This window comes from Aethalodelphis obliquidens, unplaced genomic scaffold (genome assembly GCF_003676395.1).
Source record: "Aethalodelphis obliquidens isolate GAN/ISIS:26980383/991018 unplaced genomic scaffold, ASM367639v1 scaffold9, whole genome shotgun sequence".
Lineage (NCBI taxonomy): Eukaryota > Metazoa > Chordata > Mammalia > Artiodactyla > Delphinidae > Aethalodelphis > Aethalodelphis obliquidens.
This window is the reverse complement of record NW_020837953.1, coordinates 11,276,358-11,302,847: the sequence shown is the minus strand read 5'-3', so window position 1 is coordinate 11,302,847 and position 26,490 is coordinate 11,276,358. Positions and strand designations below refer to the sequence as shown.

Sequence of the window (26,490 nt, the reverse complement as noted above, 5' to 3'; positions counted from 1 at the left end):
AGGATCCTGTGCAGGGAATGTGCTTAGTACAGGACCTGGCACACAGTAGGCACACAGTGCTGCTGTTGGAGGAGGAGGAAGAGGAGAAGATAATTTTAAAAGGACTACTATCTCGATTGAGTGTGTCTCCCCCAAGGCACAGGACTGGGTTGGCTCCAGCCGGCTTAGGGAGAGTTTGGAAATAAACACAGACAGTAGAGATCAGGAAGGGAACTCCTGTCCCATCTTCCCCTCCCAGGAGAAAAGAGGTGATGCTCCACCTTTGTCCTTTCCATCAGGGGTGAGGGCAACGCCCCAAGCAAGAACCCCAAGCTCCTCCCCAATACGGATCCCAGGGGAGCTCAGGCCCCAGCCCCCTCCCGCCCACTACGGAAGCTCCCTGAACCAAAGGTGCCTACTCTTCCGCCCCTGCCACTCCCACCGCTGCAACCTAGCAACCCGGCTTGAGCGTCCTGGGCTCTGATTCTCGCTCCTCAGAGCCTGGATGTGCGACCCTGGGCCGGTCACTGTCAACCTCTGAGCCTTAGTCTTCCTGGCTGCTCCGTGGGCAACGGAGTCCGGGGCCCCGAGGGTGCAGGACTTTGCCAGGCGCCAAGGCTGTGGCTGACCATCCTGGGTTTCTATCGTCGGGCCAGGGAGGGGAGGAACCTTGGAACCCCACTACTCCACCCCGTCTAACTTCCACCGCTGGAGAACCATTCTGAGTTCTACGGAAGACGACGCTTGAAGCCCAAAGCTGAGGCCGCGGCCTCTCTGGGCGCTAGGAGCAAGCCGCCTCTCCTCTCTGGGCCGCACGTGTACACAGGAGGTGGGTTACGGCAGAGGCCCCGCCGTCGGCCAGCCGAGACTGCTTCACGAGAGGAGAGGGAGGAACAAGCCCACTGGGAGAATGGAAAGGAAAAGAGATTCAGGGTCCCCGGATGGTTGGACAAGTCCCTGAACCACTCTGGACCTCAGTTTCCTCCTCTGTAAAATGGAGACGATAATAAACAACTCACTGGATTTCCCCGGGTTTGCCGTGAGGATAAACTAAAATAATGACCTTGAAAGCTATTAAGCTCCAGGTGTTCTGGAGAGTGGGTAACGCGGGCCCACAGGCCGCCTCTCTCCGTCTGGCTTGAGCACCAGCAGGAACCGAGAACTTCAGATGACCCAATATAGATCCCTCCTGAAACCAAGAGACCAAGACAGATCTTAAGCTCACCTAGAGCGGGGAAGAGGGCTGATCCCGAGGAGGGGGCAGCTGGAGCGCGGGTTGAGAGAGGATGCGAGGCCTCTGAAAACCTGGAGTGGGAGGAGGGAAAACCTGGAGTGGGAGGCTTGAGAGCGCGCAGCCTTGAAGCGCAAGAAAGTTCACACTTCTAGATGCTCCCGCGCACTTTCTTCCGCCTTCCTCTCTACTTCCTAGGTAACTCTTCCCTCTTTTCTTTCTCGTCTCTCTCCGTTCCTCCCTATCTTCATTGCCTGTCTCGCCCCATCTCTCTGCTCTCGCCCCTTCTCCCCCCACTTCCAGCTCCTCATCACCCTCGCACTTTATAACCAAACAGCCAAACCCCTTTCCAATTAAAGTGGAATTAGGCAACTCAATCAAATTAGTTCCCTATTAAAGCCCTTCTTTATTAAACCGTTTTCTTGTCCCTGCTATTAAGTTTCACCGCCTGGCGGAACTCGAGCCGGCCCCAGAAGTTTACCTTGGGAAGTCGCCGGCCCAGCCTAGGGGAGGGGACACCCTGTTTCTCGGAGAGGGGGGAGTCACCCAGCCAGAAGCGGGAGGGACTTGGGAGGCCGGAGGCGGGTGTCGGCCCCGGAGCCGCCAATTTCTTCAGCTCCGCTTAAGGAGGGAAGGTCAAAAAGGGGCGCGGAGTGAGGTCGGGCTGGAAGGCGCGTCCTCACCGCCGCTCTCAGATTACACTGTCTAGGGCGAAGGCAGCGCCCCACCACCCCAAAAATAACTCCCAGGCCGCTGGCCTCTGTGAGAGAGCGGTCTTAGCCTTCCCTCCCCAGCCGCCGTCTCGGCTGCCGTTCCTTCCAAACCTGAAGAGGGAGGCGCGCGGCGGGCGCCCAAATCTGCGCCCCGGGGAGAACGGGAACCCGGCCGGCGGCCTCGCAGGACTCCGGGAACCGAGAGCACTGGCAAGGCGACCCCTCCGCAACCCGCGCGCCCGAGCGGGGAGTGGGAGGGACACCAGGTTCCACAAGCACGGCGGACGCTGCTCCTCCCGGAGTGCTGAGCGCGCGCCTCTCCCAGGCGCTGCAGGAAGTTTCCTCGCCCCGCACCCCCGAGGGTCGTAAGCACCCTCCGGACCTCGGGCAAGCTTCTCCCTGATACCGCGGCTCCGGCGAGGAATTAAGATTATCAACCCGGCCGCCCGAGAAGCGGGACGGGATTCGTTGCTGTTTTCTTAGAAAATAACATTTATTTCTAGCTCATGTCTAGGCAAAGGAAAGCACAAAGTGAGCCATTCTCTGCAGCAGCGTTTCCCGCTGCCGGCCCTTCGGCCGAGGTGCCTGGCGAGTCCCGCGAGGCGGGGATGGGCCCTCCGGCGGGCGGTTCCGGCTCAGTCACGGGTCACTCTGTTCCTGCTTCAGTGCGCACCTAGACCGCTCCTTAGGGAGAGACAGGCCGCAGGCAAGAGGGGCGGGTGGGCAGGATTCATCTCGAGTTTACAATATATTTAATCTATAAACCTGATAAGTACAATGCACGCATAGTCTAATTTTTTTCCGTTTTGTCCTTTTTTTGCTTGTTTTTGAATATTTTTCACGTTAATACCGAGGTCACCTACAGATTAATAACTTAGAATTCCATTTTATAACATTATACACTGGCTTGTATATATATGTATAGTTTATATATAGATTTATACATATATAAAAACTCACACTGCACCAAGGAAACCCATGCTTATCGGCATAAGCAACAAAGAGAGCGACAAATACCGCAACGAGGAAAGTGCACCTTAGAACTTGTTTCCTTTTTTTCTTTTTTTACAATTTGATATCGATATATATGTGTGTCCCAAAGACTCGACTCAGTGCCAAGAGATTTATACATCCTAAATTTATATTTGTTAGAGCGAATATTAAAATTTTTTTTTAAGGGAGGGGGAGACACAGAAGACAGACTCTCGGACTATCCTGCCAACCATTCGGGAGCGCGGGCAGGTGTGACGAGCATAGCGACAGGAGAGGCAGGAGCTTGCGCAGCGGCTGCAGCCTCTGAAGCCTCTGAATTCTCAAGAATTCCCGGCCTTCTGAAGGGATGGGGAGCCTTGATAGGGTCGCGGGACGAGGATGGGGGTCTCACATCCCCTCCGAGAACATCTGAAGCTGCTCCTCTTTGCTCAGCTCTCCCCACCCACCGTCCAAAACAAAACTGAAAACCACCTTGGAGCGAGAGGATCCCAGCCGGGGCGCAGAGAGCGCACCAGGAAAGACGGGCCGGCAGCCCGCGGGGCAAGCCTGGGGTCCCTGTTTGGGGGCCGCCCGACTGCCGGGCCGCTCGCCCTACTGCTTCTCAGGGGCGCCATTGACCATGGGCCCGTACAGGCCGCCGCCGTAGGTCGGCTCCTTGTGCACAGCAGCGGCGGCGGCCGAGCGGTCGCGCATGAGATCACTGAAGGCGTAGTCCATGGGCGGGCGGAAGCCGAGTGTGGGCACCAGGCCGGCGGTGGAGTAGGGAGCCATGAAGGCCAGGCCGCGACTGTGCGCCGCCGCCGCCGAGTAGGCCAGGCGCAGGGGGCTGAGGCCGAGCGGCGCGCCCAGCGGGTAGGCGCCCGCGTCGGCGCCGAAGTGACTGGCGTTGGGCTGCAGTGGCGAGAAGGCCGAGCGGCTGCTCAGCGAGCCCAGCGCCCCGGGCGCCATGGCGCCGGCCAGCAAAGGTCTGTGGTGCGGAGGTGCGGCTGGGCCCGCCTGCAGCGGCGCGGGCAGCCCCGGCCCCCCAGCGGCCGCGGCGTCGACGCGGCCAGGCCACGCGTCATCCGCTGCTACTACTGGCCCCACCGCGGCCTTATCGGGGGGCACGGCGGGGCCGAGGCCGGCCGCCAGGCCCCCGCGGTGGTGGTTCAGCACCTGCTCGATAGCCTGCACCACGTCGCCGCCGCAGCCCTGCAACACTAGCTCCAGGACACCCCGCCGGTGGCCCGGGAAGACGCGCGTCAAGATGTCTAGCGGCGTCCGCTGTCGTGGACCCGGGCCCCCGCCCAGCCCGGGCGCGGGAGCGGCCTCTGCCTCTTCTTTGTCGACCTCGGAACCGGATTCTGAACCCAGAGGGCTGGTGGATCCCGGGCTGTCCTCCTCGCCGCCGCCTCCGGGGCCAGCGCTGCCTGGGCAGCTGCCACCTGCCTCTTTGGAGGCCCGGGCCAGGGGCGACCCAGAAAAGGACTCGCCGTCGCCGTTCTCCGAGCCCGAGCCTGCTCGCACCTCTGGGGACGATGTCCCGGGACCAGAGTCCGCGCCGTCGGGTGATAAGGGCTTTCCCGGCGGCGGCTGCGGGCTGCCTGCGCGGCCTGCCTGAAGCAGCGTCTTGGGGAATACGTCAAACTTCTGTAACTTGGCCTCTAGGAGGGGAGAAAGGGGTATGTAAAGGAGCGGTTAGCAGGGAAGTGACCGCACCCCACAGCACCAGAGCCCTTTGGAGTCCAGCTTCCTTTCCCTCTGAGCCTCACAACCCTCATTCACTGGCTCCAAAACACTTCTTTCTTTTTCTTCCAGCATTCCTTCCCCTCTGAGCCCCTACAGCCTGGCTCTTTCTCGGCTCCCAGAGCGCATTCTCTTTCTGTACCCAGAACCCCAACCACCTGTGCCCTGTAAACTCAGTGTCCAGTGACCCTCTTCCTACATCTGTGCCCAGTACCTTCACCCTTCCTAGTCTTGGCCTGCTCTGGAGAAGTGGCCTGACCCAGAGGTCAAACAGGAGCCAACACAACTTGCACCTGCACCGCACACTGTATAGAAGACCTCACTCCACCCCTGTGATTCCAAGAGCCAACCCAGCCCTGGGTGCTCTGTGGCCCTGGGCAGCACAGCCTGGAGGGGAATGCACCTTGGGCATTTACAAGATCCCAAGCCTCTCTACAGGCAAAAGTAGAGCCTCTATTTCTAATCCATCGTTTCCAAAATTAAGACCTAAGTGGGACTTCCCTGGCGGTCCAGTGGTTAAGACTTGATCCCTGGTTGGGAGCTAAGATCCCACGTGCCTCCCGCCAAAAAACCAAAACATAAAACAGAAGCAATATTGTAACAAATTCAATAAAAAGACTTTAAAAGTGGTCCACATCAAAAAAAATCTTAAAAAATAATTAAGCCCTAAGAAGTTCTTCCCTCCCAAGCTGGAAGCCTAATTCCGCACCCCCTCCCCCAAAAGCCTAGGGAGTCTCGAAGAAGAGGGTTCGGCCAGAGCAGAACAGGGAGTGCACTGGGAAGAGGAAAGGGGATTGAAAGAAGGGAGAGAGCGCGTACTCTGAGAAAAGGGAGACGAGCAGGGAAGGAAGCTAGAAAGAAGGAGCAGGGCGGTTGACCAGGGAACATTAGGAACGGGAGAAAAGGAATCCTGCGGGGGAGGGGGGGAGTGGGGTTGGGAAGGAATTCGGCGTCCTCAGTACCTAGAGAAAGCGAAGCGGGGCGGAGGAGGGGACTTGGAGAGGGTTGGATTGCTGAAGAGAGTTGGGAAGGAGCGGAGGGATCTGCGGCGTGTGGAGAAGCGCAGAACGAAAGAAAAGATAAGACGCGTGGGTTCTCGCGCTGGGGAGAAGACCCAGCGAAGTGAGCAAGAAAGCTGAGACATGGCTGCCTTTGGGTAGAGGCAATAAGATTAAAGCGTTTACATTTGGGCCTGCGGTGAGAGAAAGGAATAAAGTGCAAATGCTTCAGAAAGGGGAGAAAGGAAAGTTTGTGTGTTTATGCCTCAAATCAGGGGCTTGGTGCGCGGGCACCTCCACCAGGTGGGGCGTTTGGAGAACGGGATTCTACTCTTTCAGTACCGAGACAAGTCCCTGGGCTGCGCGCCCCTGAACCCCGTCCCTGCTCCCCTCTCCTCACCTGAGCTCCCCGCGCCCGCGGCGCCGCCTCCGGTGCCCGCGGGCGCTCCCGCTCCCGGCCCGCCGCCGTCGGCGGCGCACACAGAGCCGAAGACCTCGTAGGCGGGTCGCGGCGGGATGATGCCGTTGGCGGCGGCCAGCGCCAGGCCCTCGGCAGTGCCGTAGAGGAGCTGTAACTCGCGCGCCTCGTTCTCTTCCTGCGCCTGTTGCCTGCGCAGCGCCACCTGCGCCGCCATGACGCGCTGGCGCTCGGCGATGAGCGTGCACTTGGCGCACAGGCAGTCCTTCCAGCGGCAGTAGCGCTTGTGGCCCTTGAGCGCAGACACCACGCCGTGGTTGCGGCAGCGCGCGCACTTGGGGGTCCGCGGGTACTTCTCCGCAGCCCGCAACAACAGCGGCGGCGCTCGTAGCAAGCCGCCCGCCACGCTCACAGGTAGCGAAGCGGCCGCTGCCGCCGCCGCTGCCACCGACGCCACCGAAGCCACGGGCGGGCCCGTCGCTGTCGCAGCCGCCGTCGGCGCGCCGGGTACGCTGGGCAACTCGGAGCGCAGCTCCATGGCAGGACCTGGCGTGGAACACCGTGGGAAGAGGGGAGAAACTTGCGGTGAGGAGCGCATGGTGCGCTAAGCTAAAGCGCACCCTGGAGGAATCCAGGTTTAGAGAGGGGCATTTCGGCAGCGGGAGGTTTAGCTAGCAGTTACGGAATCGCTGGGAGGAGGTACCTTTGGAGTCCACTTGTAAATGCCCAACTCCCCGACCCCACTCCCGCCAGAGTTCTTATAACTGATTTATGCACTGGGTGTAAGATTTCATCTGAATCAGTGGTTCCACTGGAAAAAATTAAAAGACATATAAAGTTTGAAAGTCATTGGTTCAGATGAATGTAACAAGGGTTTGAAAAAAAAAAGATCCCCCAAAGTTTAGCAGAACTGAGGTTAGACAGGCAGAGAGAAATGTTTGTTTGGTGGGACTCGAATTAGAAAATTTTGACCCAACAGTTAGACTGATGCCAAGAGCAAAACAGGAAAACCCAAGGCGAAACGTTCAGTTTTATAGAAGGGTGAAGAGGAGGGTAATATCAAGGCATAGAGTTCAGCTGGTTGGGCTGGAAGATTTTTTTCTGGTGGGAGCAGGAGAGTTGGAGAGAAAACTCAGGGACGAAAAAAAAAAGCTCTAGGAAGTGGAGTGAAGGCTAGGAAACAACTCAGGGGCAAAGTTAGGCCCAGGGGCCCAGGGGCCCAGGGACCCGTGGAAATGTGGGGGTCCAAGTTCCAAGGGGCGGGCCTCCAGGGGGGAAGAGAAAATGGTGTGGAGCTGAGTTCAGGAGGCCTGGGGAGGTGGATTACAGAGGAAATGCAGTGGAGGGATCTTTCTTTCGATAGGCAAACCCAGCCCGAGGATTAGCTTGAGGGGCGAGGAAAACAGCGAGAAACAGGTAATATGGGGGTCTGGGACCCAGGGTCCACGCGGGAGAGAGGGGTGTGCGTGAAAAAAAACCCCTCAGGCATAGGCTGGGCTTGGAGATGGAGTAAACCTGTGGCACAGTTTTTAGCCTTGTAGTCTGGAGTAGTCGGGGAGGAAAAAGTATCTTGCACAAGTTAAGCATTGCAGGAGGGAGAGCCTTTTAGCTGACCAACTCACCCGGCCTTCCCCTCCCCTCCCGGTTTAGGGATCCAGTCGTCAGACACGCCCTCTCCATTCTGGGGCACCGCGGGACCCCGCTCGGGAGCAGATTCCCAAATTCTGGTCTCGGAGTTGGGTTCCTGGGATTTGAATGGCCCAGCAGGCACCACCGAGGCGTGGGAGTCGCCTCTGGAACTGGGTCTGAGAGAACGCAGGAGTCCCCCCTGTGCCGTGGCCTCAGGAGGCCCAAGCGGGCCCAACTCTAAGCTTCCGCCGCGGCCTCCTCTGGGTCCCCGGTTCCACTCCTGAGCCCGAATCCTGGTGTCTCCGCCCAAGAATTCTGGACCCCGTCCCTTTGCGCACTGCCTTCTTCCCTCAGGCCCCTCGAGCCGCGCAGTCCCTGAGGCCAGAGTGGCCCGGGCTTCATCAACAGGGGCGGAAGGCCGGGACGCCTCCCCTGCCCTCCCTGCGGCCCTCAACTACCTGCCTTAGGCTCGGGGATCCTCCTCCGCGGGCGCTGCACGCGCCTCCCAGCTCCGCTCGCGACGCTGGCGCTCTCAGCCTCTTCCCCTTGCCCCCGGCCCCTTATCTGACCACGTCACCCTCCTTCAGTCACCATGTCCGAACTTCCGGACCCCCTCAGAACGCTGCGCAGTCCAACCCTTCCGTCGGAAATCGGAGCCGGGCAACCGTTTAGGGATCGACTGGCTGGAACCCACGACCCGGCCCTTTCCGCGCCGCGTCCCCTCGCGGAGCGCGCCGGACGCTGCACACAGTCTGGCCCCAGCTGCCCGGCGCTGCCAGACTCTCAATGAGCAGCTTCCCCGCTCTATTGTTGCTCCTTAGGGCTCCATTAGACAGAATTGGCCAACAATGTGGCGCCTGCCATTGGCCAGGGGAGGCAGACGGCGCTCTGATTGGCCGGGCCCGCGCCCGGGGAGCCCCGCACTCTACAGTGTCCGAAAGATTCGAAACTGCAAAAGCTTGTCTGAGGGCCTCGGGGAGGGGAGGGGGCGCTCCAGGGAAGGAGTGGAAAAAAAAGTGGGCAAGGAGGAGCGTTGAAAATACCGTGACAAGTAGTTTCCGTGTGCCCGAGAGCGTGTGAATTGCGCCTAATTACCGTGTCGGGTGCGCCTCTACGTAGACGTGTGTAACCCCTCGGTTTCTGGGGCGCGGGCTCCGCTGCGCCGCTCTCACTGGCCGGGGGCGCTTGGCAAGGCCGACCTCCCCAAGTAGCCCTGGCGGCCCAGGGCGGGATGGGGGCAGGTGACAATTCAATTACCGCGGTCGGGGTGGGGGTGGAATGGGAGCGCGGTGGTGGAGAAGGGAGGGTGTTCATGGCATAAATGCCAGGAAGAGTTTTCCTCCCTCCATCCGGCTCTGTTTCGGCATGCTCCCAAGTCCAACGCGTTTGGGGTAGTGGAGGCTTTTTTTTTTTTTTCCGCCCCTGCCGCCTTTAAAAGGCAGATCCTTTATTTTAAAAGTCCTGGTACGATAGGCATCACGGAGGGTAAGTGTGGCTTGAGGATTTTCGTTTTCAAGGAGCCGGGATAGGAGAAATGAGATAGCGCTTCCTGTCGGCGCCCGCCGGGGCAGTGCGCTCTGCGCCTTTCCTTTCCCAGCCCCTCTAACCCCGTCCTTCTGCCCATTTTTCTCTTTCCTTTCCTCACTTCTGCAGCATCTAGATATCTTTTCCGTGGTGGTGGGATTCTTTTCGTCGTTGTTTTAAGTTAACAGTTTGATTTTCTTTTTTAAACGAAAGTAAAAAGTGGCTTCTCTCTGTCTCCCCATATCCTCTTGGACGCAGGACGCACATCAGTCTGCCTGTTCTTCCGGTCCAGAGACAAGGTCGCCGCGGGCCCCAGTGAGTAGTTTTAACTTTCGCCTTACCCTCCCGTCCTGACGTCACGGCTCTGAGGAACAGCTCGGTGCGCAGAGGAGGTAACAGTTTCGGATTTTGTTTCCCTCTTGAATGGCAACATCTGGAATTAATGCCGCGGTCCTCGGGCGGGATCGCCTCGGGTTTCCCTCGCTGTGATTCTCTTTCCCTTTACTTTCTGTCTTTTCCTCGTTCTAATGTTCTCTCACTCATTTTTCTTTTCTACTTTTCTCTCTCTCCTTCAGAGTAAAGAAAATTCGTTTAATTTGTGAGAAAAAATGAGTTTTCCAGTCGTTCTCCCTCCACTCCCGACCAAGGGTTGCCGCGTTGCCCTTTCGAACTTCCAGGGCCCCCAGGCTCTGGCCCGCGCTAGCCGGGGCTCGGACGTACTGGGCATGCAGACTCGGCCGGGGGCCTCGGAACGCAGAACCTTCCACTTGGCAGGTCTACTGCTGCCAGCCCGAACGCCTCTGACGCCGGGGGCTGGGGATTGGGGTAGGAAGGCGAGACGAGCGAGGCCCCACCGCCCAGCGCGGGACCTCGCGCAGGTTCCTCGGCGAAGCCAAACCGAGGACCGGGGCGGGGGAGGGGGTGGTGCGCGCAACAGCCAGGCAGATTCGGACAGATTGCTTCCAGAAAGTTGACCAGGGCCGCGCGCAGCGTGCTCAGACCTTGACAGTCTGCGATAAGGCTAGAAACCCGGCTGTTCGCTCCTAGCAAATTCCACTCGCTGGAGCCTGAGAATGTGTTTGGGAAGGAGAAAGGGGTCAGCTCCCGCTGGGTCCCCCGCATGGACAGATGGTAAGGGAGTGAGTCTGGGATAAAAATCCTTTAGGAGCGAAGGACCCAGACCCCACCGTCCAACATCTTGAGGTTATGAGGTCAAGGAAATCTATGCGTCAACTGCACCCTGGCAGGGCGGTGGGTGGAGGAGAGACGACAGAATCCGGCGCCTTCTCCCAGAGCTACCTTGGATAAAGTTTTCGAGACATTATTTTAAACCCCAAACGAAATGAACAATAGAAATCTGCCTAGCTTCCGGGGAGGCGTTGGCCCAAACACCCCTCTTCGCACTTGAGGCCAGGCCACTGTGAGATTCCCCCAGTCCGGTCCCAGTGATCCTGCGGCAGCCAAGGGTCAAGCCACAGGATTTGGGATCCCCGCGTTTTCCCGCTGGCGTAGAAGGAATCTTATTTTCTTAAGTTGGGGAGAGGACACATTCTGGAACCCAGCCCAACCAGAGGGAACCTGCCCACCCCTAGAGCAGTCACCTCTCTCCTCGGGTTCACCGCCCAACAGGTCCGGGACCCGCAGTCTTTCTTTTGATATCCCCGAGGTTCTGATGTCCCCCCTGCTCATGGGAGTCAATGTGTCATGGAAGGAGTCAGAGTAACCGTCCTTGGTCGAAGTCACTGCACTCACACCTCCATAAGCCACTCTGAGCTAGTCCTGATTTGGCCTGTGCTCTCAGAGGGGAGCAGACCAGAACGAGGTGGCTGGACAGAGCTGCCAGCGGTGGGGAGAGCATGCCCAGACTGAGGCATTAGGGGCTATGCCCCTGACGCACACCAGAGTGTGGCTTCACAGCTGGACACACAGTCTGCACGTGTGACCTCATTCTGCACAAGCCTTGGACACACCTCGTACCTGCACGGAGTGTCTGCGCAGAGGGTGCATGCATCTCTGACGCTGCTCTCCCACCTGAGAGGATCCCTTCGGAAAGTTTGATGGACTTCACAGCACTCTCATAAGCATGTCCTCATTCTGAGACATTCACTCGGTGAGTGACCTCTCATCCAGGTGTTCACAGATTCCCATCTCGGTGACTGAACACCAGACCCGAGCATATGCTCGTGCACTTGCGCCATCGCTCGTCCACGGACCTAACCCTACCCGAGGGCCTTGCGGGCAGCTGGACCCTGAGCAGAGAAAGCCAGACCTCCGGGACAAATGAAGTGGCTGAGGGCAGAAAGCCCATCTTCACACAGTCACACACATACACACTCACTCATGCACGTCCTCCTGGCTCAAACTCATTCGCTTACGCCTCTGCCATGCCAGGGTGTGAGGGCCCCGGGGGAGCACTTTGAGCAACGAAAATCCACCTCCTTCATGTCTGAGACTGGTCCCCAACTCTCGTCCCTGCCCAGGCAGTGGTGGGGTACAAAGGGATAGCCCTGGTGGAGACCCAGGGTGAGGCCGGGGCTGGGGACTGAGGGTGTGGAGGGGGCTGGAGGCGCGGCGCAGTGGCGTAGAGTAGGAGCAGGGCCGGGGGCGCTGGTGGGGAACCCGGGTGGCATTGACTTTTGCGCTGTTTGCCCGCGGCCTCGGAGCAAGCAGACGCCATCTGTTTGCCGGCTGCGGCGCGTCGCGTTTAATTACCCTCCCGGCAGCCTAATAGAGATGATATTAAACCAAATCTTTCTGACATTAAAAGTAATTATCCTCAAACCAGTGGCTCCAGGACGGAATTGCCCCTCCCATCCCTACCCCTCCCCTGGCCGCGCCAGATTCCGTTAGTTTGGCTGAAACTCCTTACCCGGAGGGGGGCGTGGAGAAAAGAGGGAAGGTGCCTTTGGGAGAAGGATTCTACGCGGGCCGCCCCAAGCACGCTGTTTCCTGCACAACCACGGACGCTCTTGTGCATACGACACGCGCGTAGATACTCACACACCTGTACACGCATAGACACACAACGACAACATTTTCCTCCGGATCAACTCCCGAGCCACGTTAAGACTGTCAGCCGCGTGCACTCCCAGATGGACAGTGAGAAGCGAAGCCTGGCTTGCAGTGCAGGTCCCCAGCCCGCTAAAACGGCTTTTGTGTGGTCAAGGCCACAGATCCGGCCTAGGCCAGGACCAAGGACCCAGGTACAACTCTGTAGCCAGAAAGACCCTCTGCCATCCTGGCGCTTGACTTCTCAGGCGCTCTTCCTGGGAGGGACCCTGCGCCTCGCCCTTCCTTCACAGTGTCTTAAGTCACACCAAGCTCTGTCTCTGAGAGGCAATTCCAGTTACGCCACTTGACAGGTGAGAAAACAGACTCAGAGAAGTGAGGCGACTTGACCCACATCTTACAACTAGTACAGGACAGAGCAGAATTCGAACCCAGGCGTACCAGGGGACGCCCCTACCCAAGGCCCAAGTTCTGCCAGGGTCTAGGCGAGGGCTTGGGCTGGATGCGGGGGACGGACGTCTGGCCTGAGGCCCCTCTCGGAACACTTACCTCGCGCCCGCAGGACCAGCCCCTTCCCGCCTCCCCAGGGAAGGAGTGGGCCGGGGCCCTAGCTGAGGGCGGGGGAGCCAGGGCATCCATGCGGGGAGCGCGGCCGGAGCCCCAACGCAGAGCCACAGCAGCAGCCCTCCTTTGGATCCAGCCCCGGTGTCTGCAGGTCACGCGCAGGGGAGGCGGCCGCCCAGTGTCGCCAGGCTTCCTGTCTCCACATCCTTCTCGTTGAGCGCATCTGAGCCTGGGACAAACGCGCAGAGTGGTGTTCATTGCTCAACTACTTGCTTCTAGTTTTGAGCGCCTACTGTGTACCACTACTCTGCTAAACGCTTGGTGTGTGCTGTCTTGCTTGGTAGGCAGTCCTTGGGGGAGGTGTGACTTTGCGCGTTTCAGGGTTGAGTCGGCGAGGTTCCAAGGTTCAGCGAGGCAACGTAACTTGCCGGGGTTGCAGTGCTGCTGAGCGTAGAGGAAGAGAGGCACCCAGATCCGACTCCCACTCTCAGGCATTTTTCTTCTCACCTTCAGTTCTGGGCAGGTAGGAGCAGGCCTGGGGGCTTTCAGCCAATTCGATTCCATTCAACTTGCTGATTATTCATGAAAACGTGAATACTGGTCATTCATTCATTCATTTCACTAATATTGAGCACCTAGTATGTGCCTGGCCCTGAGGACTGGAGATAAATCAATCGTGATGGGCCCTTAAAGAGCTCTTGTTGGCCAGTTGTGGACACAGTCATCTGTCAATGACCTCACAGTGAGAAAAGGGCTGCGGTGGGAGTGGGCAAAGAAGGGTCAAGGGACGCTTCTGAAGAAAGGGACCCCTGATGCAAGACGTCAGGTTTCCCAAATGGAAACATTATTATTGCCTGTTCTGATAAGTAAAACATTATAAAACATTTTACACATTTCAGCAAAGAATATCTGGAATATATATATTTCTGTGTGCCTACATTTACAAAAATATACTTTTTGTTACTTGCTTTTTAATTTACAAATATAAGCATTTTTTCTTATCAGTCAATATATCTGCATAATCTTTTAAAAGAATTGCTATGAACTGTAGGTACATTGTATAAATGTACCCTAATTTATTTAGCCAATTCCCTATTAATAGGTATTTAAGTTTGTTTCCAACATTTGCTGTACTGAAAAAATGCTACAATGAACATCCCTTGTGAACTTGCCTAATTATTTTCTTAGGATAAATTCCTAGAAATAAGATTGATGGTCAGAGGGTCAGAGGCTTTTTTTTTTTTTTTTTTTAAGGTTTTGAAAGCTACCTGTCAGCCCTCAGGAAAAGTTGTATCAATGAACACACTCAACAGTAGTGCATCTGCTGATCTTTTTAATCTTTGCCAGTTCAAGCAGGAAAAATGTATCGTATTGTCACTGTAATTTTCATTTCCTTAGTGATTCCTTAGTGATTCCTTAGTTTTTCCTATATGTGTTGGTCACTCATGTTTTTAAAAAATCTATGTATATCTTTGCTTATTTTTCTAACGTATAGTTTCTCTTTTTCTTAATTTGTAATAGCTGTTTATATAGTAAAGGCAGCAGTATCCTCTTATCTGGACATATGCTGCATTTCTCCATTTTTGTTTTTGTTGATCCTGTTTTGTTATACCAAAATTAAATTTTTTCATGTAGTCAAATCTGTCATTTTTTCTTTATAGAATCTATTTACAGGTCATACTTAACAAGGGTTTTTCAAATCCAACTTTCTAAAAGCATTCTTATATTTTATATTAGAGCTTTTAAAATTATTTACATTTATATCTTTATTTGAAATTAATTTTGGTGGAAGATGTGAAGTAAGTTTGTGATTTAATTCCGCCCCCCCCCCCCAGCAATGATTTGCCAGTTATTACAGCACTACTTAATAACCCACTCTGTCCCCACTGACCAGATACCTACCTACACTGCATTCTCAGGTGTAATTAGGTCCTCTCAGTGCTTTCTCATTTAGGGAGCTATTTCCTTTTGCACTAGTATCACTCTTTTAATTATTGTAGTTCTGTAATACTTGGAAGGGCAAGTCACCTCCTGATTCCTGATTCTTTTTTTATTTTTTTCTCCAAAATTCTCATGGCTGTTTTGGAAAAACAGTCTTCTGAATAAATATTTTAGAATTTTTAAGGCTAGTTCCAGAAAGAAAGTGAAGTTTAAAAAGCCCTTTGGAAAGTTGGTTTAACTGCCTTTAGAAATTAATTTGAGGGAGATTATACATCTTCACAATATGGTATTTTTCCATCTAGGACCCAGAATGACTTTCACTTATTCACAACTTTTATATCTCTTTGTAAATTTTGTCGTTTTGTTCCTATAGCATCTGTTCCTTAAGCATTCCTTGGCATTTTATGTGGCTATTGTGAATGGAATCTTTTCACTCATTACAAAGTCTGTCTAACTGGTTATGACAGCAGAAGAAAGTTATGGATTACAGTATACTTATCTTGAAACCGGCCTCCTTTCTGACCCCTCCCCCTTTTAAATTAGTTCTCACAGTTTCCTGGAGCTGAGTTTGGAAGGACCTGGAATTGACCAGGCCGAGGAAGGGAGGGAGAGAGAGGCGATTCTGCCCAGACAAAACGGTGCAAAGGCCCAAGTGATTTGCAGGTCCTCCTGGGACTTTGGGGACGGTGTGTAAACGCAGGGTGGTCTTCTTTGGACCTTCCTTCTCCTGGCCTCCATCTCCCAAGAGGGCCTTTGGAAACTGCGATTCTGGGAATTAGCCCTGGGTCCGACCCGCCAACCAGACTCCCCGCCATCCTGACTCGCAACTCGGGAGCCACCGCTGCTGTGACTCGCTCTGGGCCTGCCTCCCGGCCACACTGGAATCAGACTGCCTGGAGGATGGCAGTGGCCAGGCTACCGCATTTGGGGGGAAGAAAATGCGAAGAGGAAGGGCATTAGGGCTCGGCTCTCAGGCCGAATCAGCCGGGTTTGAGTCCTGACCCCGCTTCAGAAGTGGAGGGACCATCTGTCAGCAGCCTGTAATCCCCAGGTCACTGACCAAAATGAAGACATGAGAGAGGGGTGTGGCTTGGAGGGAGAGACCTAATCCATCCTCGCTGGCAGCCCCAGACTCCCCCCGCCCCCCGGGCCTATCTCCCTCAGATAAAAGAGCTCTCCTACTCTGACTTCCACCACCACTGCCCCACCTCCTATTCCCTCCACCCCTTCTTTTGCCCTGGGACTGCCCAGTCTTCTTCCATACTGTGTATGGTGGGTGAGTTCCAAGCTGCATGACTGGCTCAGGACCGGATACTGGTTGGCCTGGAGACCAACATGTTCACTCTCTTCCCTGGCCAGGGCGGTGGCAGGGTTGGGGCCGGGAAGCTGGCTCACAAGTAGACCCTTTTGCCCCAGTGGGTGGTTCAGACTCCAGGCTTGGGGTGGCAACGATGTACAGACGCCCCCTCCAGGTTCCCAGGCCCAGGCCAGTCAGTTACCTGGGAAACTTCTACTGGCTCTTTAGCACGCAGCCCCTTGGATGCCCCCTGTACTTGTCAGAGGTACCGTCCGCACAGGCTGACCCTGCAAGCTCTCCGAGTGCCTCTGCATTGCCTCCCCTCTCAAGCCACGCAGCCACCCATCTTCATCTCCAATTCATACTGGAGGAAACTGAGAGAGGAAGTCACTTTCCCAGGGTCACACAGCTGGGGCGGGGGCAAGGAAGAGAACTGTTCTTTGCATCTATAGAAGAGACTGGTTGGAGACTTGGAGGTGGAGTTGAGGCCACTTCCTTCACCCCCATTTCTCTGAACTGATCCCCTGGGGATGGGTAGAGGAGGGGTGGAGGAAGGTGTTTGGAGCCTCTTTTCTTGGGGGTTTCTTCACTCCCTTCTGTGCACCTAGAACCCCCCTTCGCCCCTCAGGACTGACACTGTGCCCTCACTGCCGGGCAAGAGTCTGGCACCACCCTTCATGCATCCCCAGTACCTCTGGTCACAGGGCCTGGCTGAGCAGGGCTGCCAGTGTGGAAGCAGACCTGGGCTGGAGTCCTGCATTTGTCACATTTCCTCCTACCTAAGATGGGAGTAAAAACAATGCTTTCATGGGATCATTGTGAGGCTTCAGTAACACAACTGATGTAAAGTCCTCAGTGTCTGACACGTAGCAAACACTCAGGTATATTGGGTATTATTATTTGTTAGCAGTTGTTGGATGAATGATTTCCTCTCTTTGCCTGCATTGAGGAAAACCGTTCCTTTCTCAGTACCTTTTTGCCTCCATTAGAAGGAAGACTGGGGTGCTGGGAGCTGGTGACAGGAAGTGCCTCTGCACTTGAACCATAATCTGAAAACTCCCTCCAGAATCAGAATTCTGATGGATTTGCATGGCTCAGAGATCTTCTGGCGGGCCCGGGGTATCTCCCTCCCTCCCCACTTCACCGAGCACCTTCTCCAGGGGCTCCATTAACCAGAACATGTTTGTCACAAAGCACAAAGTGGTACTGTGTCAGTAAGAAAGGAGCAGCCCAGCCCAGGGCCCACCCCCAGCCTCTGGAAGCATCCCCCACCCATCTCTTCTCTTCCACTATTTGAAGCACACCCTGGCAACTGCTGGTTCTTAGTGGGGCTCCCCAAAGGCAAGGGCTGGGCTCTGTGCCCCCGTGGCACAGTACCACTTTTATTCCAGAGAACCTGTTCTTCTCTCTGTGTTCATGAGCTCCCACAGCATATAAAAAACTCGTAAAATGCACCCCTTTTTTATATGAAGAAACTGAGGCATGTAGGCAACAGCTGTGCAAGCCAGCTCCCCACTGATGCTTGGTGTAGTTGAATGCATGCCAGAAGGGAGGCCTTGGCCAAGTCACTTCGCTGCTCTGGTCCTCCATTTCTTCATCTGTAGAATGAGAAAAGGTAGACCTGCTGGACTTGGAAATGCTCTGAAACGAGAAAAGGACTATGCAGACCCAGCTAGGAAGAAGAAGACGGTTCCCATGTGGGATGCTCCGTCCAGCTGAGGCCCTGGCATCCACCTCTGGAAATAGAGCAAAGTTCCTGGCCTCCACACCTGGTTTCCCTTGCATGTGCTTCCACCCAACTCCCAAAACACAGAAAAATTTCAGTAAGACTCTCTTTGTTGCCAACTCCTCAGGAAAGTCCTATGCAAATGTTACCAGTGTGTGCTCAAGTAAGGCAATAACATTTCCAGGGCCCCGGAGACCCGAGCCCAGAGGGGCAGGCTCCAGTCTGATCTTGTAGGCTGCTTACCTTCTCTAACTCTGGGATCTGACTGTTGGGCTTGGGTGGCCCCATTCATTACAGAGCGGACTCTGGCCAGAGCTCCTAGATGGGATTCACACCTCCCCAGAAGCCCTCTGACTGCCTGGACTAGGGGTCTCCTCTGGTTTCCCACAGCTCCTGGAACTCCTCTAGCATTGACCACACTGCCTTGAAGTTGGTGGTCCCACCCCAGCCTGGGAGTTCTGGGCCAAGGGTAGAGGCTGAGAATCAATTTTTAATGAAAAGTCTAAATGATGAATGGATGGATGAGTCAAAACTGACCCAATCTCCATACGGAAAAGGGAACTTAAAAGTACTTAAATTAAATGCTGGTCTGATGAAAATGCATGGTGGGAAAAAACATTTACCTTGGAGTTAGACAGGGTTATGTTATATAGTAGCTATGAGATTTGGGGCGAGTGATTTAACCTCTCTAAGCCTCAGTTTATTAATGTAAGAGACAGGGATCGTATGTTCCACCTCAGAGGGCAGTTCTGTAGTTCATTCACTCGTATAACATTTACTGTCTGTGCCCTGTGCCAGGCCCAGTGGGGACAGACCTGTCATGGTCTCCAGGGGAGACTTCTGTGCATATAATCACAGTAATGTCATAAGTGTTCTACTAGGGGTGAACACGGGGATTAGAAGGGGCCCTAACTTGTCTTGGGGATTCCATGAGGCTTCCTGGAGGAGAAGTAGTGGAGTGGAGTGATAACTGCCTGAGTTCTGGAGCCAAACTGCCTGTGTTTGAATCTGACTTCTTGGTTTACTAGCTGTATGACCTTGGGCAAATTACCTACCTAATCTTTTGTGCCTCAATTTGCTCACCAATAAAGCGGGGAGAGTAATAGTTCCTACTTCATGGGATTGTTGTGAGGAATGAATGAGTTCCGTAGACATGATATAAATGTTCACTCTCATACCAACAGCCATTTATCAAGCACCTACACAGTGCCAGGCCCATGCTGAGGGATAAAACAACAAATCAGGTTGACATGGACTCTACCCTCATGGAGTTTATACTTTAGGTAAAATCTGAATTGAGTATCAAAGTACAAATTGCCTCTTATCTAAGGAAAGTTTGGAAGAGCAGAGGGCAGAGGAAGGAACTCAGAGGCTGCTGACATTTCACAGGCAAGCAGAACAGGAAAACTACAGAGGGGACAGAGGGGGAACTTTCAGAGAGGTGGGAGGAAAACTAGAGAAGTGTGGCATCCTGGAAGGCAGAGGGGAGTGTGTGGGAATGTTTATTATACTCTATCATCTGTGGGCTAGAAGTTACAGCTACTGAAGCAGCTCAGGGAGGGAGCCTCACTGATGAGGGGAGACAGAGCCGGCATGAGGGTTGGGCTCAGATCCAGACTGGAAGGTCAGCTTCTCTCCCTACCACTGCATGTCTCTGGGATGGTGACATAATTGCTCTGAGCCTCAGTTTTGCTAACTGTAAAATGAGGACATTAACAGTAGTGACCTCACAGTGATTCTGAGGCAGCTGTGGGAGGACAGGGCATAAACCCCCAGCACAGTGCAGGGCTTACCTGGGTGCTCAACACCAATTCCCTTACTCTTTGTCTCTCCTCACCAGCTCCAGCTCCAAGCAATTAACCGCTTCAGTAACTACTGGGTGCACGACTGCTACGTGCCAGGCCCTGGGCTGGCTAGGGGAATAAACAGACGACTACGACCTGGCTCTGCCCTCACAATGTTCCCGGATAAGCCGGATGTTAGAGATGGAAGTGACCACCTTATTGGTACATGACCATCATTGTTTCTTTGTTTGAATTCAGTTAATAAGCACAAATATACTCTGTGCTTACTATGTACTAGTCATTTCACCAGGCCTTAAGGATATGAAGTGACTCAGACTCTTTGGGGAGCTCACAGCCTGGGGGTCGGGGAGGGAGGACATGAGAGCTGAGAGTTATAGATCAGAGCGATCCAGTGCTTCAAGAAAGTCAATACAGGGCTGAAGACTCACAGCACAGGCACCTAACCTGGAGAGTGTGCAGAGGGTGTGGCAATGGTCGGGGAAGCCATCTTGGAGGAAGTGAAGTCTGAACTGAAACTGAAGGCTGGATGGATGGTGGTAGGAGTCTAATGGTGATGGAAGAGCACTCAGGGCAGAGGGAATGACGTGCAAGGACAGAGGTGATAGAAAGCTGATGCCTTCAGGAAACTGTAAGGTAGTTCAGTATGTGTGTTGAGGGCATGGCTGGAAATACAGATGGGGAGGGAGGTAGGGAACAGATGACAGGAGTTTTAAATCCAAGCTGAGTTTGGATTTTATTTGGAGGGCATTGGGAAGCCTTTGCGGGGATCGAAGCAGGGGTGTAGCATGGTGAGGCAGGTGTTTTAGAAAGCTGTTTCTGACAGCTAAGTGGAGAATGGTCTAGAAGAGAAGGGACTGGAGAAAGGGAGATCAATTAGGGTGTGGTTTTATAACCCAGGTGAGAAATGATAAAGGTCTGGAGGGAAGAAATGTCAGTGGGACAAAGGATGAAGGAGTAGGGAGTGGGGTTTAGAGATGTCAGACGCAGAAGCTATGGGAACCTTCTTAAATCACTGCATGTACTTAAAAATAAAAGGCATTTCTTAAATTCTGGCTCTTGACACACTGGGGAATGAGTCATTTTTGGAAAGCTGAGTTTTCTATAAAACTGACTTTTTATCCCTTTTAGCATCCTCCAACATTTAAAAGATGTTGTTATTGTAATTACTATTTGAAATGCCTTAGTTATGTCATAATTTCCTTGAAGGTAGCACTGCATCGTCATAAACACAGCAGGAGCTTTGGAGTCAAAGGTCTGGGTCCCAGACTCTGCTCTGCTCGTTACTAGCTGTGAACTTGGGCAAGTCACTTCACCTCTTTGGGCCTGTTGCCTCTTCAAAATGGGGTCAAGATCACCCACCCAGCAGGCTGTTGCGGGGTTACAGGAGGTAACATATGTAATGCTCCGAGCACGGTACAGGGCTTATCCTGAGTGCTCAGTAAGTTAGTCTTCCGCCCCTCTTCCTCCTTCCCATGATGCCCTGGGATGATCCTTATGGACACCAGTAATGCAGTGACACTTTGTGCAGGGCTCTTTGACCTTCCCTGAAGGGCCCGAGAGCAGTGCTCCTGGACTTCTTGTAACTGCTTTTCATGTTTTCTGTGTCCTCCCCCATAAACTTCCACTTCTCACTGCTGTCATCACCCATTCTCTTTTCCTTTTGTAATCCCATGAGTTTGCAGACCAGATAGTAGTTGTTCTAACTGCTTTACATGTTAGCTAACAGTTAAGTGTTAATTCATTGAATCTCTACAACTTTATCAACCAGGTACTGTTATTATCCATTTTATAGCTAAAAAGCTGAGGCGCAGGAAGGTGAGGTGACTTCCCAAGGGCACACGAGTAAGTGGTGGGGTGGCTTGAACCCTGGCAATAAGGCCCCAGAGGCTATTCTCTTAACCACATGTTATGTCACCTCTCAAAACCGAGAACCACAACTAATAGACAGTGTGCAAGCTAAGAGTTAATGGACTGAAGACTGGAGAGCAAGTCTCTTTTTTGGTGTTTCCTTTCAGAGCACACTTTCAAAATGCAAGAGCTATATGGCCAGTTGGGCTTGTTAAGGGTTATCTTCCAAAGCAGATTATGTGAGACAAGGGAGAAGCACTAAATGTAGAGAGAGGTTCAAGGCAAGAAAGCCTAGTTGTTGCATCTCACCCTCTTTGTGGCTTTTAGATTAAAAAAAAAATGGCTTGATGAGAAGAAGAATGGACAAATTCAACTTCCCAAATGGTCTGATGTTGTTTGCATAATGTAAGTGGTGGCTGTTAAGTTTTGGCGGGTCAATTGAACCCACTAAGAATCTGAGAAATACAGACTCCCCTCCTAGAAAAGTACACATCTAACTTTTTGTATACAATTGTAGGGGATTCTAAGATCCATTCTTGGACATGAAACTTAGAGGTTCTTTATAGAATAGTTGTGGCCCTGAAAGTCAGAGCCTGGGGCTTGAGTTCTGATTCTTCTACTGACATTGTGTGACTTCAGGCAAGTACCTACCCTCTGAGCCTCATGTACAAATATGGAATGATCATGCCTGCCCTGCTTCTCTCACTGCAGTGGACTGTGATGTGGGTGTGGAAGGTGTGGTAAACTGCAAAGTGCTGTGTGAATGTTATCAGGGCACTGAGGTTCAGAGAAGTTACTCACCTTAATGTCACACAGCTATTAAGTGGCAGAACCAAGTTTCAAACTGAAAGACACTGAGGTCTCTGGAGTGTGCGTGTGTGTGTGTGTGTGTGTGTGTGTGTAGATCTGCCTCCAAGAATTTTAAAAAGGATCAAATGGGCTAAGCATGTGGAAGGGTCACCTGGACTATAAAGTGCAGTGCCCATGTGAGTTACTCCTGGACTGAATTCAGGATTCCATGTTCCATCTGCCTGTGGGATCCAGGACTGGTTGGATGAGGGGCTGAGAGGAATGATGAAAGTGTGCCAATCAGAGATGCTTGCTTATGACAATTAAGACCCCTTCTCACAACCAAATGAACAACTTTCATGCTTTTGGGGAAATCTGCCAGAGCTCTGCAACCTCTTTAAAACCCATGTCATTGACCAGCACACTCAACTCAGCATGTCTAGCTTTGGGAGTAGCAATTTTAATGCAACCACAAACTTATTTTAGGTTTTTAATGTCACCAATAAAATCCATAAAAGCCTGATTCCTATTCTCCTACACTGAAAAGGAAAGATTCCATAAAAGAACTCAGACTTCATTCAGATGCTTGCAATTGAAAGACGAACACCTGTATGTCCCATAAAACTAGTGGTGCCAGAGCATGACAACATAGCAGACCAGAAAACTCCCCCAAACGGCACCTTCTGAGAGGCAGTGGGAAATTGGCAATACTTCCTCAAACCTTCAAACTGATGCTCCAAACATACAAGTGATAATCCAAGAAACACAGAGGAGTGAACTGGAATGGGGCAGGGATGACAGCAGCCCTGGAACTTCATTCCAGACAGCTGGGCATAAGAACACAGAGCACACATTCTGATTGACACATTTCTGTGTCTGGAGGCTGGGATATAAAGCCCAAGGAAGTGTAAGGGTAGGAGGAAGAATTACAAAGGACTTTGCTATTTTTGTGGTGATAGAAAGGCACTTAATGCTTTTCTTGGATCCTAGCTTTATATAAGTCATTTTAATGTTGTATTTGTAAGAAAGGGCATAAAATTGCTCTGGCCTTCTGTTCTGGAGCTCAGTAGAACAGAATGGTATGAGTGAACAGTGATAATTAGCTGAGGCCTTTCCTAGCAAAGGGGCCCATAGGATAGGATTTCATGGGACTGAGAAAGAACCTTCCAAGGCAGGGTTGAAAAAGGGTGTGTAAACTTCATGCACATTCAAGTAGCGTTTAATAACTTTTATGAAATTGGTTTCAGAGTAAAGTCTGTATTATTGGAATGCAGAAGCGAAGATGATGGGGGAAACAATATGATGACACCAAACCCAAATTAGATGGAACAGGTTAAACATGAAAGTGAATTCAGAGTCGTGTCTCTCCAATCCCCACCCACACATTGCTGCTGTTCCTGAGTATGGCCTGAGTTCGGGGTTGTGGCTTCTCTACGGCAGCTACAGAACACGGTCTCCCTGGAAAAAGAAAAGCTGGTGCCCTAGTGCATCTGTAGCATTGGAAATGACTGTCTCGTGGGGCCATTAGTTTAGGAAGGTGGGAGTGGAGCTGGACTGGAAGTGCTCAGGTTGAACTCCCCCACTTTGGGTCTCTTTTCCTTTCAGCCTCCCTGGAGAGACCCCTGGGGCCAGAGAAGGTCTGCACCCAGGCAGATGTAGCACTAGTCTGTTAGAAACACATTCTTTGAAGAGAGTGTTCAGGGGAGGTCCCTGGTTGTAGTGTCAGAGAAAAGACACAAGGTGGAATTTTCCTGGTCAATGCCTACTTCTGGGCAGATGGAAAATGACCAGGCATATCTCAGGCCATGGTTAGAGTCTTCTGAGAACCCCTTGGCTTGGGCCAGGGGGAAAAAGCCCAGCACTCAGACTCTTTTGGACAAGTACAAAATGTTAAATCAGGATCCCAAACCCTAGGATAGAGACCACAGGGGACGCAAAAACAGATACGGAGAAACATTTCAAGACTGAAAAGAACTCATTGGCGGTGAAGGTATAAACAGTGCTTCCATGAACTAAACTCTGAAGCCCAAATCCATAGATTAACAAGAATCCACATTTACTAAATCATCCCAAATTATTATATGCAAGTTCAGGCAACACGTGTCTTCTGAGCTAAGCCCCTAAGTTTGCTCTCTTAAATATATGAAGTCAGAATTTTCAGCCATAGAATGAGATCCCTTTCATTTGAGATGGGAGTCTACCATCTAATACTGAAACATTAAAAGGATGAAATAGTGGAACCAGTTCCTTATGACAGCTGGGCTGAGTCCATGGGGTGGCTGATCAGATTTTGGTGACAGTCAAGGTGCTTAAAGCACCCAGTGACAAGGTCCAAATGCGTGATGGGAGCAGAAAGCAGGAGAGAGCTGTGTTCAGTGTACACTGATGGACGAGCAACCTGGGAGCTGGTATCCATGAGGTTCTAACTGCCCAGATGCAAACCTAACAGCAGCTTCCTGCAGCTGGGCCAGATACTGAAGTCCTGGTACTGGTCCTCTTCACACTATCTCAACATTCACATTGCAAGCTTAAATAGTTTCTTACACTGTAATGGAACAGCATATACCTCCTGGAGGGAACCTGGGGACCCAAGGCAGGAGCAGTAAATGAATATCTTGCATATATGTCAAATGCAGTCCTCAAACACAACCTTACGTCTTAGTAAAGAAGTCAGGAAGTATCAACAAAAATGATATCTTTTTTTCCTACAACAATGTTTAATCTCCATGCCAAGAAGTCCCATTTGACCTTTTCCCCCTGCTTCTTAAAATTAGGTGACAAAGTAGAAATTCAGTCATGAAAAGAAAAAGGCAGAGGTGTATGAGCCCTGGCTCAATGAGACACATCAAATACAGAGCAGCTTGGTGTCACAGGTCAGACAGAACTGTCCCAGACACTGTGGGGAAGATGGGCACTGGAGAGGTAAAAATCCTACTTCATGATCACTCACACTTCAGCAGCGCATTAGTCACTGAACGAGGGCGAGGTGAAGGGGGTAAGAGAGGCAGAGCTATAGTTCTCTACAATGAGGGTTGGGAACATATACTCGTGGATGGGAAATGTTAAGTAGCTATGTTTATTATTACTTTTTTCCAGCAATCTTGCAAGAGGCAGAAGTGTGACACTGAATTGAGTGAGACGAGCGTGTAGGTGGCTTGGCGAGGTGCCCTTCTCCTGATGCAGGCCTCTGGCTTGTCAAGGAACGGCTGGTTCCACTGCTGGGCCATGTTTACTCTTTTGCTTCAAGGAAAAGGGTTTCTTGAGGGAACAACTTTACCTCCAATAATGATTTATTTGGGTCCAGCTGGGTTACCTAAAAAAAAAGAAAACACATACTCAAAAAGACTGGAAGAAGCACTATTTTCTCTCGTGGCATTCAGATCTTATCCTGCACATTGATTTTGAGCCTACTTTGCACAGGCACGAGCATTTTCACATCTCTTATCTCATTTGATCCTCAAAATAACCTGTGAGGTAGGTGTTACTCCCATTTTTTTAGAAAAATCTTAATTTATATTTTTTTTACTGTTTTTTAATAAGCTTTTAAAATTTTTATTTATTTATTTATTTATGGCCGCGTTGGGTCTTCGTTGCTGCACGCTGGCTTTCTCTAGTTGTGGCGAGCGGGGGCTACTCTTTGTTGTGGGGCGCGGGCTTCTCATTGTGGTGGCTTCTCTTGTTGTGGAGCACAGGCTCTAGGTGTGCGGGCTTCAGTAGTTGTGGCACTCGGGCTCAGTAGTTGTGGCTCACAGGCTCTAGAGCGCAAGCTCAGTAGTTGTGGTACACGGGCTTAGTTGCTCCGCGGCATGTGGGGTCTTCCCAGACCAAGGCTCGAACCCGTGTCCCTTGCATTGGCAGGCGGATTCTTAACCACTGCGCCACCAAGTCCTGTTACTCTCATTTTATAACCGAGGAAACCAGGGCTCAGAGAGGTCAAGTCTCATAGTTTAGTGGAAGAACTAGCATTTGACCTCAGGGCAGGTGGAGGCCCACTGCTTCCTGTACAGCTCAGCTTGGCCAGCAGAACAGGAGGGTCTTAGGAAAGGGTACTAGTTACCAAACAACTCACTGGCATTGCTGGGGACCCGTGTTTGGTTAACTCCTGACAGCGGGGAGGGCCTTTTCTGCTTGGTGGGAAAGAGCTAAGCTTTGGGGGCTGATCTTCCACTAAACATACCTGTAGTAAACTAGAGAGTGCCCATCCCGCCGTGCCCAAAGATGAGTATCTCCCCTGCTGAGGAGAGGCTCCCTAGGGAGGCATATCACAGTCTCCTTGTTGATGGTGGTGAAGATATTTAGTT

General features: G+C 52.4%; 2 protein-coding genes across 4 annotated transcripts in view; both read right to left on the bottom strand.

Moving 5' to 3' along the window:
• Positions 1-2,377: 2,377 nt before the first annotated feature.
• On the bottom strand, positions 2,378-15,813 carry DMRTA2 (DMRT like family A2). Of its 3 annotated transcripts, none has more exons than XM_027108594.1 (3): positions 8,149-15,809; positions 6,040-6,603; positions 2,380-4,559 (listed from the first exon to the last, which is right to left on the bottom strand). In XM_027108594.1, exons 2-3 carry the CDS (start codon positions 6,593-6,595, stop codon positions 3,508-3,510), a joined length of 1,608 nt encoding a protein of 535 aa, XP_026964395.1. In that variant the 5' UTR covers positions 6,596-6,603; positions 8,149-15,809; the 3' UTR covers positions 2,380-3,507. The 3 variants fall into 3 exon arrangements, with proteins under 3 accessions (XP_026964394.1, XP_026964395.1, XP_026964396.1); XM_027108595.1 differs by having other exon boundaries at positions 2,996-4,559; positions 8,145-15,813; XM_027108593.1 differs by lacking the exon at positions 8,149-15,809 and having other exon boundaries at positions 2,378-4,559; positions 6,040-8,138.
• Positions 15,814-23,392: 7,579 nt separating this feature from the next.
• Positions 23,393-26,490, bottom strand: part of FAF1 (Fas associated factor 1) — a 488,997-nt gene continuing 485,899 nt past the window's right edge. Inside the window, exon 21 of the mRNA XM_027108597.1 lies at positions 23,393-25,502. Coding sequence (XP_026964398.1) covers positions 25,419-25,502 — 84 coding nt within the window. The 3' untranslated portion in view covers positions 23,393-25,418. The remainder of the gene's footprint in view (positions 25,503-26,490) is intronic.